This window comes from Enoplosus armatus, chromosome 23, assembly GCF_043641665.1.
Source record: "Enoplosus armatus isolate fEnoArm2 chromosome 23, fEnoArm2.hap1, whole genome shotgun sequence".
In the NCBI taxonomy this organism is placed as follows: domain Eukaryota; kingdom Metazoa; phylum Chordata; class Actinopteri; order Centrarchiformes; family Enoplosidae; genus Enoplosus; species Enoplosus armatus.
The window spans coordinates 1,132,501-1,144,543 of record NC_092202.1 but is presented as its reverse complement, the minus strand read 5'-3'; the positions used below and the strand labels follow the sequence as shown (position 1 = coordinate 1,144,543).

Below are 12,043 nucleotides of genomic sequence, written 5' to 3'. Positions count from 1 at the left end.
GGCGTAGTTTGTAAATGGAGGTGTTCATCCAGAGGTGGTTTAACAAGTGTGAACAAGAAACACTGCAGCTGTGATCCTCCTGACAGTTGGCGTCGGAGGTAAATAATGTTTGAGATGATTATAATGGAACTAAATGTGCATAAAGTTTTGCTGCTGAATCTGTATTCGCCGTGTGTCGCAGCTGGAAAATAAACTGAACTTCAGCTCTCGGCCTGTTTGCACGATGCATGTAAAAAAGTTCTCCAGACTCCGGTCGCCGTGGAGACCGGCGCGCTCTCTTACAGCTCATTAGGATCTGTTGAGAATAAACTGATTTGAAATGGAAAATCTTCCATTCAAATAAACCCTGAACCCCCCCCCCCCCCCCACACACACACACACAGTAAGGAAGAGCCCAGAGGCGTGTTTGTGCTTGAGAACATCTGTAGTTGGACACAGGTAAAGGCCTACAGTTTGTGCTAGGTTACAGTCTTTCACACAGTCAATATTTACACAAAATGATACGATAAACAACATTACAGCCGTGTTACGAAGCAGTTTACATTCATGTTTGATAAAGGTCGAGCAGCAGCCGCGTCCTCCCGTCAGAACATTATCACGGAGAAACCGAGTCTGGAAAACACACGAGGAGCATTTAAAGGTGAGAGTCGTGAAGACAGTTTGACGCCTTCTTGTTTCCTTTCGGTCCTCATAAGCAACATGTACGACAGCCAATGAAATGTCTTTCATTTTGCTGATGGAATAATTCACTGTGCTGCTTAGCTTGCTTGTGAGTTGTGGCTAACCTGCTGGTACACACTAAGTCTGAGCTTCTAGAGAAGTCCAGGCTTCCCAGTCGCTCTGTATTTATGACTCGATGTGTGATGTTGAATTGGAAATAGCTGCAAAGTAAATAAATACAGAAACAGGTGAGTTGGTATTTTAGTTCTGCTTTCCTTCAGGTTTGATGGCCTTCACCTTTGACCTTTTATCAACGCAGCAGATATTTTCTTTTGTACTGATGATTCAAACAGGAGCTTAAGTCTAAAGCAGGTGACCTCAAACTGTCTTTCCGCTTCCACTTAAAGTACAATGCTGTTCAAAAGTCAACTGTAAAAACATCCAACTTAGTCCAGAGATACCTCAGGATGCTGTTTTTAAATAGACCACATTATGGTTGAAACTTGTTCTTTTGAATCAAGGAAGGTGTAAAATATCGGCAGCTGTGTTGAAATGAAATCCAACATCATTTAGCAGCTGAATGTTTGCGACTCTGCACGTAGTCACACCGAAAGGAAATACACGTTTCTTATAATCACCTTCTTCTTCGTCCTGAGAGGAAGACACCATGTCCAGCTTCTTTTTGAGGCATGCACTGACAGGGAGAGAGAGCGGAGAGCTGAAAGGACGACGCAGATAAACAGCTGGTGAGGTTCAGTGGGAGGGAACAGAGGGATTGTGGGATTGCGGGTCGGACGAGGCAGTGACGCAGCTCAGAGAGAGAGAGAGAGAGGATGGAGGGATTTAAAGAGGAAAAGACAAGACAGCGACACAGAGGCTGAAGCATACAACGCGTACGTCTGTGTGTGTTTAAAGCTTTAGTCTGTTTCTGATCAGTTCTTTATTGAACAATATTGAGCTGCTGTGACGTTCATTCACATTGTGTTGACTCTAAATGACCCTGCTGCCAGATGGAGACTGAGCGCTGTCATTACTGTTGGCCAATTAGACTTTAAACACACCATGAAAAGACCTTTGCTAATAACATTTTGAACAATGAATTTAATTTGGAACGTGGGAATGAAGAACTAACGGGGTGAAAACACGATGATCTGATGGCAACAAGCGGCGCTGTCGGAGGAGAGTGTTGCTATGGTCACTGGCAGGAAGATACAGCAGTCGGCACGGTTCGACATTAGATCTTTAACTTCTGCACATCACCGCGGACCAGACAGCTAATGGGTTCACCTACACTGGAGCATGATGGGATATCTGGGGGCGAGGGACGGGCAGGACGTGTGGAGGACTTCACAGCAGGGACACATCCAGCATGCAGCGTGAAGGAAGTGTTAGTGGGGTCCCACTCTCTCATAATATCTGCTTTCCACTGCAGGAACTTCACAATCCCAAGTTTTTCTTTTGCACAAACCAGAACATTTTGTTTACGTTGGTTAAACGTTGGATAAACGTTCAGGTTGGCAGGAGATTACAGTTCAGCTGAAGTGGCTCTGATATTGACTTTCACTTTTACACGTAATGACTTTTAAATGTCAGTATTGTTAAATTAACCTGCAGCGGGAGGTCGACAGAGTGGAGCAGAGACGTCTCTTGAGTTTGAAAATACCACGTTACCCGAACGTTACCGGAAAACGTAAACACACACTGAGTCTACAGTTTACATTCAAATACAGAGCAGGGCAGCAAACGTTCTGATATCAGTCTGTGTGGGGAAACACACTCCTGCGCTGCTTATCTAAACACGTGTTATTAATGAAGTGTTTTCAGAGTTGCCCCCCCCCCCCACCATAGATACATACACCTTAGTTTGTGGGTTGTTAAGTTCCTGAGGTGGAAAAGGCCGATAAGCCACCGTTTGTATCCGGTTTATAAGTCGTTCTGGCCTCCTTATCCCACGGGTCACTCCTCCTCCCACTGATCCTCTCTGCCCCCCCCCTCAGTCCTCCAAAAGAGGAAAAAACAAAGCATCGCCCTTTTAATCCCAGTAATTTGTATTTAGACCACCTTCTCCCCTTTTCTGTTGTACACTCCTACACCCGGCGTCCTGGCAGGATAATCCACAGTAAACACACATTTTCATTACATAACAATGTCTGAGATTTCACAAAGCTTGCATCATGCACCCTCCTCCTGATTTTTGGGGTTTTCCTTTCACTAAATGTGTTGTCACGGCTCCCAGCGGCCTCCGATTTCGGACGTTTTTGGGGAAACATTTGGACAATCATCTGGTGTCCCTCGCGGTAAAGGAAGCTGCAGGTCCACCCTGCTGACGCGTCCTGGTGCCCCCTTTGTAAGCCACTCTGGGTTAAATGTTCTAGCTAAATGCTTCACATGTGGAATGAAGATGGAGTAAAGCCCTATTTTGACAAGATTAGCATTAAAGTCCAAGGTTACTGTAGAAACAGTTTTTTCGTCGGCGTTGAGGAAACAAGTTTTCAAAGTTTTCCCTCAAATGTCCCAAAAAGTGAAACCACTTCTTTTTATCAGGCGTCTCTTTTCGTCGGTGTCAAATATCATCACATAAAGCTGAATTTCACTTGAACAAATCTCCCGAAAGAAGGTCCTGGAAGTCCTGGAAGTCCTGGAAGTCCTGGGGTCCTCCGTCATGATGAGATCAAGTCCCCAGAGTTGCGGAGCTTTGATTGGTCGAGGAGACCTTGAGTCATTCAGTAGCTCTTCTTCTCCGCTGCTGTCATTCTTCTTCTTCTTCTTCTTCTAATCCCTGCTCTTCTACGCCTCCTCCTCTATTTTGGGCTTCCAAAAACTTTCTAATCCCCCGTCTTCTTCTGTTTCCTCTCACGTCTTTATCTCCCCTCTGTTTCTGTCTCCGTGTGGAATCTCGTTTTCTTCTTGCGTCTATTGTCTTCTGGGGAACAAAAGATTTTCAGACAAAGATTTTCTTCTCCTTCCCGCCTCTTCTCCTGTCACCCCCCCCCCCCCTTCTCCTCCATCACCCTCTTCCTTCCTCCTCCTCCTCCTCAGGCTCTCACACGTCAGTGGCGTTCAGGTGAGTGGACACCACATCCTGGGTTTCAAGCACTATCTTCTTCGCCCTCCCTCCTCCTCCCCCTCCGCCTCCAACGGGGTGAATGCTGTCCAGCCGACCGCTCCTCCCCCTCTCCCCTCCCCTGCGACACTTGAAAACGGCGAGGAAGGCGGCGCGGTAGTTGCGGTTCATCCAGCCATACAGCAACGGGTTGGCGAAGGTGGAGCACATGGCGACCACGTGGAAGACGGTGTAGAGCAGGCGGAAGTCGCGCATGTCCAGCACCGTGCTGTCGATGTCCGTGGCCAGCTGGAAGGCGTGGAAGGGCAGCCAGCTGACGGCGAACACCACCACCATGGTCACCAGCATCTTGGTGGTTTTGCGGCGCCGGCGGTGGCGCTCGGAGCCGGCGCTGCTGCCGCCGACGCTCTCCGCCGGGCTGACGTGGCCGCGCAGTTTGGACCAGATGCGAGCGTAGGCGAAGGATATGATGGACAGCGGCAGGAAGTACTGCAGGATCAACATGGAGATGCTGTAGACGGTGCCGTCGGTGTTTTTACCGGGCCACTTCTCCGTACACACCTGGAGGCAGGACAGGAAACAAGAGCCTTTAGCTGTGGTTACACTGGTTTACAGCAGACTCAGAGACTTTCCTTTAGGTTAAAGCTGCTTGAACAAATCAATCAGTGGGTCAAATGAGTCGCTCAGAGTGAACAGAGAGGGTCATGGAGAGGAATCAGAGGTGGAGTGAGCGATGAAAGGAGTGAGGGGAGGACAGGAAGATCAAAGGGGGGGGGGGGTGAGGTGTTACAGGTGTGTGTGTGTGTGCACCTGGATGCTGTGTCCAGGCTCCAGGGTGAACGAGCCGTACTCTCTGAAGATGGCCAGAGGGCTGGCCAGCACGGCGCTCAGCACCCAGGTCAGCGCTATCACCCCGAAACACACGTCCTTACGCATCCTGGTCTCCAGGTGGTACACGATACACCTGAGACACACAGCGACACACAGCAACACACAATAACTCTGCGGTTATTCAGATCAGAGGACGACTCTCACAGATCAATGATGAATGATGTTGGTGATGCAGCAGTGGAAGAGACACTTTTACCTCTTCAACAACGTGAAGTACATTTAAACTGCCGCATTCTGATTGGTGTAAATGTTTTACATGTAACCGACGGGACACTAGGCGGCCACACCGGTCACATCTCTTGTGAAGGACATAATATATCTGGAGAGACTTCCTGGTTACATAAAGGCTGAATGAAATCAAACGTGCAAAAAGAAAATGTATTTAGATTTTGAGTGTTGAAAAAGTTGTAAGAAGGAATTAAGATGGAAGATAGAAGAAGAAGAAGAAGAAGAAGAAGGAAACGAAGAGAGAAAAGCATGCTAACAGTTGCTAATTAGCAATACAAAGTACAGGTGAGGCTGATGGGAGCGTCATTACATTTACTGGTATTTAGTCATAAACTAGTTTCTGGCTAATTGAAGATTCGACCTGCAGATGGCGCTCAAGGGGCCTTGAATATCTGCAGCAAAACTCAAGGCAGTTCATTGAATGGTTGTCAAGGTACGTCACTCAACCAAACAGTTGTTGAGATATTTCAGGGCCAAAGACCACGATGACGTCCATTATCCTCCTGACAGCCTTCATGCATTATTGTTCACTTCACCAAACTCTTGAGCGCGACAGCAGACAAGCAGGAGAAAGAGTGAAGTCATTGCGACGGCTCTCAGGTTTCTGTGGTTCTGGTCTCCACGAAGCATTAAAGTCGACTTTAACGTTCAGCCGCAGAGCTGCAAATGGCCTGGCAGCACAATGTGCTTTGTTTTTGCTCACTAGATGTGAGCCAAGTGGGTCTCTGTGGTCTTCTGGCAGCCGTCTGTTCGTTGTTGTGCAGATTGGATCAAAAGCTGGCGAAGCTGCTTTTAGCTCTTCGAGTCCCAGCTGATGCAGAAACCTGAGCACCGGCCAAAACGTAACCTCTTTAAAAGTAGGAGCAGAACTTTTCTTTCCTCTCAAGTCTCGGACAAAGTGCACGTGTCTTCGCTTGTGCGTTGTTTGTGTGTGAGCGCTCTGAAGCTCCGAGTCTGTTTGATGTAAACGAGGACAGCAGACTCTTTCACACTTCGATGTTTACTTGACATTTCCTGCAGTGGCTGTGTTGTTCGTATGGAGGGTAATTATGCTCAGTAGCTTCTTTGTAGAAGCGAAGGAGCTCGTTATGTTAAATATCAGCTGATGATTAAATGTCAGCATACACTCAACCACGTACTCTGCATATTATCATATTAACGATGGCAGGCCAGCTGTTTACTTCTGCTTCCAGTCTTCAGGCTAAGCTAAGCTATGCTCATCTTCATTCAATAACCATGTTTGAGGCTGTATTGTGTCAGAATACTCACAGATATCAGTACGCAGACTAATTTGGTTTGATTTTTTGCTAATGGACACCGTTGTCCCACCATGCAGCACAGAGCGGACACGCAGAACTCAGATGGTCAGATCTTGAAATGTTTTTCTTCTTTGAATTCCTTTGTCAGGAACCATCTGCCAAAAACGTTTCAGTCACTGAGTGATGCTTTTGTAGCAGGTTTCCGTCTGCGGGTCCAGGACAGGTGGAGACAGCAGATTGTGGATGCTGGTGAGAGATCCAGGAACATCTCAAAGGACCAAATATGTTTACAAAAGAAGTGTTTAAAGTTTAGTGCTTTAGAAGAACTTTATTCAAATCGTGGATATTTAATCTGCGATGCAAACTTTTCATGTATGAGCACGCTCCTCAGTGTCGATCATTAACGCCCTCTGATGAAAAGTTATATATATAGTTACAGGTCTGCAGGGTCACTCAGGTTGAAAGCCTCAGCGCACTCCTGCTCTCAACAGCTACACTCGAGCTGCCGAAACAGCAGCCAACCAGAGGCGGATTGTGCTGTTAGCAGTGCAGTGAGGCCGTCAGAGAGGGCTCCTTCATAGTAATCCTCTATATACAGAGCAGCTGCACGGAGGTGAAAATGACTTCAACACTTCGTCAGCGCACAGTGAGCAGGCGGGTAGAGGGTGGAGGTCAGGTGAGAAGGTAAGAAACTGACAGAACCTTTGGCCTTCACCATCTTTCCATCAGGCATTTGCAATTAGGCCTAACTTTTGCTAAAACTAGAGGTAAAAAGGCAGATTAAAATGTGATGGATTGGCTACAACAAGCAAGATTCAAGTCTCTATAAATTCAGATTCATCCTCTGGGCACCACGCATGGCTGGACCAATCCATCCTTGCCTCCTCGTTCACCAACATCAACACAGAAGAAGAAAGAAGACGTGACGATGGAACTACACACAGCTGAACAAACCCAGTCACCTCTCCGCTCTAAGCTCCACCCACCTGTGGCGGTCCAGGGCGATGACGTTGAGCGTCACCGTGGAGACGTGCACGGCGAGCCCCTGAGCGTAGGGCAGCAGGAAGCAGAGGGTGCTGCCGAACTTCCACTCTCCCTGCAGCGTGTAGACGAGGGTGAAGGGGAGGCACAGCGTGTTCACCAGCAGGTCGGCTGGAGACGAAGGACACAGGAAGTTCATCATTCTATAAACAAGCGTGTGCATGTAGCGTGTTTAGTTAACAGTGTGTGATGGTAACAAACTGCTGACGCTGCTTCGACAGGAGAAAAAGGGGGCAAGAAGCTTTTAATCACATCTTCTCTTTATCACTACATCGACTTTTCCACCTCAGCCCAGGAAAAATGTAAAGTCGCCCCGGGCCGTCTGACCAACTGCTGCTCTCCTCACTTATCATCGTTAACCTCGTCCACAGGGAGCTGAGCAGCTCAGGCACTGCTCTCTGATGAAACCTCTTTATTTCATGTATTATTATTATTTCCTTCTCCCGGAGCTGCTGATGGTTGATCCTGAACACCTCGCTGCTACAGAACTTTTCTAAGCCGTGTTTAAAGCGTAAACGAAGCGACAACGGGGATGAATGAGGATTAACGTCCTTGATCCTTGAGCAGCATCTCTGCTCAGGATCTTTATTTCCTCGATCACAGACAATTGAACGAGCATCGGGCCGTGAGAGCCTCGGCTGTTTCAGGGAATTCACTTTCATGCTGCTAACAAGCAGGAAGTGACAACCTGAAGGAGGAGAAGAGTCAAAACTACAGAGAGAGAGAGCGCGAATCTGAGACGTCGCTTGGAGAAACCACACATCCAAACAGAACACAAGGGATTCTACACTTCTAGAACTGGTCTGTCATAGAATCACTGAGTGATGACAGCAGACGAGCTGATTGGCTGAGTCGTCCGGGGACACGCACATTAACAACTGGTGAGCGTCAGATCCGCCATCTGCTCCGAGAGCTGCCGACAGACAGCAGGTCACATGGTCAGTACGCCGTCACGTCCACCTCTGCATGTGTGAGCATCCACATCTGGCCCTGCAGCTGAGCCTCAGTCAACATCTGGAGCTAAACGTCTGCCACATCATTTGTTTGTGAATCCCACAGTTTTCCTGCCAAAAATCATCAAACTGAAAAAATGCTGACTACATTTACAAACCATTGAAGTTTCCTGCAAATAAATAATACGATTCACTTTTATAAGCAAGGACTTTTTTCCCCAAGAACTTGCCTTGTCAGGCAGAACTCAGGCCGTCTTTAATGTTAACAAAACTAAACCGTTTCTGATCTGATCGGATCAGAGTTGATGGAGCCCAGTGGCAGCTCTACTCGGCCCTGTTGGAAACACTACAGTTAGCTAACAGTAAGCTAACAACAACAAAAAGGTTACAGAAGTGCATTCAACTTAGCAATATTAACAAAATTAAACACACTTTGTAGGAAAAGCTGCTGCAAATGTCGTCATGTTGTCATCCGTTGAGAAGTGTCTCCGGTTATTTCTATAAAATGTCTTTCTTTGAGTCAAAGACAGCAGGGCGTCCCTGACTCCTCGCACTTAACTTTATTGACAACAAAATGTACTTCTACACTGACTGTAAAGCACTTTGTTTTGACAGGCGCTACATAAATAAAGTGATTATCATCATTAAATGTCACCATCACACTTCACCGACAGCAGAATATCATCAGTGCGGTCCAACAATGAGACGACAACGAGCTGAAAGAGACGGCAGACCAGCCTGCGGGCGAGGCGCTGGAGCGTTGGCTTTGTTTATCACAAACCGTCTGCTCGTCCGCCCACTGCTGCTTTGTTTCGGGGGAATTGAACCGACAACTTTCTGGCTGCCGTCGTTCTACCTTTGTGCACATTTCACATCACATCAGTCACAGCGCCGCCCTCTCTGCCTCCCTGCATCACTCGGCCGCTCTCAGGCTTTTCTTTCAGTCTGAGCTCCACAAACTGTTTGCATCATATGGACAAAACGTCAAATATGAAAGAGAATTTGTAGTTTTACACATCTGAGCTGCAGGCTGCTCGTACAGATTTGTTGGACTTCACACACACACTTCACTTCACTGGAGGAGTGAAAGCAGGTGCAGTTTGTGTGTAAAACAAAATGCAGACCATGAATGTCTTCAGACACAAAAAGAGAGGGGGGTATATATTCAGAGGCTGCTTGGCCCGGCCTCCAGACTCCCGTAGTTCTGGTTGTATAAAATCCTTTTGCTTTAACCTCTTTCTATGTGTCACAAGGTTGAGCCACACATATTATTCCTGTTACAGAATATTAGAAACATTTTCTTCATAAATCTGCTCATCTTCAGCCGGATTCTTTCACTGAGCTGTTTGGACTCCTGAGCTCACTGTGCTTCCAGAGGTTTCGCAGATGAGATAAATGTATTAAACCCCAGAAGGAAAAGCAGCTCGGTCCTCTTTGGTCAGAGCGGCAGATAACAGGAGGAGACACGAGTCAGGCAGGTCACAGCAGACATCTCGGAGGACGTCAGAGACGATCAGGAACCTGCCGAGCAACTGAAATACAAAGACAACGTACAAACTGGAGCAATAAAAAAACAACAATCACGTCTTCATCGACCCCTTTAATGAAATCTAAAATAATATACTCTGAAGTTATTCTGTACAAGTTAAGAAAAGGCTTCATGGGAAATTCATTTTACTATCAGTGTTTAGTCTCTGGCTTTCATTTGTGCTCTCTCTTCCTCTTCCTCTTCCTCTCTCTGTGCTGCTTTTCTCTCATGAAAACATTAAAGGAAACGATTTGTCTCTGAAGGAGCAGGTTGTTATTTTCTGCTTCACTTCCAAAACACGTTTCATTTCCAGCCGTCGCTGTTCTCTCAAACATGGCGGCGACTTCTTGAACCTTTGATGTAACCGTGACGGCAGCAGGCGGAGTGTTACTGCTGATTCAGCTCAAACACGAGTTAGCCATGTTGTCAGGGACATGCAGCCTTATGAACACAGCGAGGACAAAAGACTGTGTCATCTGTCCGTACAGTGTCATGTCTTTATATCCCCTTTGTGAAATGCTACAAACCGTACGAAACCATAGTTTTACAACACGAATGGATCAGAAGCCGACCTGTAATGTGAAAGATGTTCAGTGTTTCGGTTTATTGTCAGCGCTCACATCAGCGCTGTTTCAGTTTAACGCTGTGAGGAGCCTCTGAACACGGCAGACGGACTCAGTAACATAGTGCAGCATTTAGCAGCTAAAGAGGCGGATGTTTCCCTCAGGAGGTGGAGGAGACTACTGGACTTACATCCATCATCTGAGACAAAAACAAACAAATGCTATCGCAATCAGTGTTTACATTGTTTAAATCTCTCAGCCACAACCTCAATGTGTCATGTTCTACACGTCAGATATGCAGGACAGAACATGTAAATCAGAAGGCTTTAGAGTTGGGCAGGTGCAGTTTCTCCCTGCTTCCAGTCGAGGCTAAGCTAAGCTAGGCTAAACACGTCCTGGAGCTACCTCTGTATTCAGCCCAGTAAGGAAGTTAAAGTGAGGCAGAAAGTTTAATATCCAAAACTTGTAAAACTCAAAAGGCAAAAAGAAGTTAATAATGTTTTTTTCCAGGACTCTCAGAGTGTGTGTGTGTGTGTGTGTGTGTGTGTGTGTGTATTTATTAATGATAGCCAGCAGTAAGTTTTACTTTGCATCCAATTTTCTTTACACTTTTAAGAACAACTGACGCTCCAGGCTATATAATGATGTTAGTGCCACTTTACACTCCATCTAATTATTTATTTCTTCTTCTTTGTTAACTTATTCGTTTACGTGTTTCTTGTTTTGGGGCAGCTGGAGAGGAAAGACGAGGGAGCAAAGAAAACAAACTCCTGCTGGACGGACTGACCTCCGCTCAGCTGGACCTGGAGGGCCTGTCGGTTAATAAGTCATGGTTAAAGAGATTTTCTAAACTAGAGCGAGACGTGTTTCCGTCTCCGTAGCATCGCTAAAGGAAGATTTTGAACATTTTAAACCTGAAAACAACTACAAGCCTCTGATTGAAGGGGGCTAAATAGAGGTTATTGAGGATTGTCCTGCTCTTCCAGGTTGTTAGGGGGTATTAAACTGTGGTGGTTTTAATTGGTTACATAAAGATTCATAATACTAATATTCAACTTCCATGAGTCGTTCAGGTCTGTGGTTCTGGACCTCACCTAAAGGTCTCAGGGTAAACCTCCGGGGTTGCAAGACGGTTAATTGGACGCCCCTGAAGTTATATTTACTCTGATCCGGGTCACGTCCTCCTATCAAGACCATAAAAAGGACTCTCAAACACTGCTGGGGCTTCTGGGTTTGAATGCATCATATTTGACTATGTGAGAATGTGACAGCTAAAACCTTTTTTTCCCTCTCTGTCTGAAGGACAAGGCTGCTGGAAAAGACCAAAACCAGCAAAATGTCAGTCCGTCTCTAAATCCTTCCTGACTTCCTGTCTGTGGCTCTCAGCTCACAGCCCATTGGTTCCTGCTGAAGACGTCTTTAATCTCATGATATAAAGTTTCAGCTGGACTCTGTCGGCTCTGTTCTGTCGCTGTCCGTGGTCCTGAAGTCGCTGTCTGTGGTCCTGAAGTCGCTGTCTGTGGTCCTGAAGTCGCTGTCTGTGGTCCTGAAGTCTCCCTCTGAGCATGTTGCTGTCCGTGGTCCTGAAGTCTCCCTGTCGCTGTCTGTGGTCCTGAAGTCGCTGTCTGTGGTCCTGAAGTCTCCCTGTCGCTGTCCGTGGTCCTGAAGTCGCTGTCCGTGGTCCTGAAGTCTCCCTCTGAGCCTGTCGCTGTCCGTGGTCCTGAAGTCTCCCTGTCGCTGTCTGTGGTCCTGAAGTCTCCCTGTCGCTGTCCGTGGTCCTGAAGTCGCTGTCTGTGGTCCTGAAGTCTCCCTGTCGCTGTCCGTGGTCCTGAAGTCGCTGTCCGTGGTCCTGAAGT

The 12,043-nt window shown here is 46.9% G+C and overlaps 1 protein-coding gene across 1 annotated transcript in view; it reads right to left on the bottom strand.

The window, feature by feature from the left end:
- Positions 1 to 3,703: 3,703 nt before the first annotated feature.
- The window catches only part of npy2rl (neuropeptide Y receptor Y2, like), an 11,668-nt gene continuing 3,328 nt past the window's right edge, over positions 3,704 to 12,043 (bottom strand). The window contains exons 3-5 of the mRNA XM_070929446.1: positions 7,089 to 7,254; positions 4,535 to 4,688; positions 3,704 to 4,285 (exon numbers count right to left, since the gene is read on the bottom strand). Of these exons, the coding sequence (XP_070785547.1) occupies positions 3,704 to 4,285; positions 4,535 to 4,688; positions 7,089 to 7,254 (902 nt within the window). The remainder of the gene's footprint in view (positions 4,286 to 4,534; positions 4,689 to 7,088; positions 7,255 to 12,043) is intronic.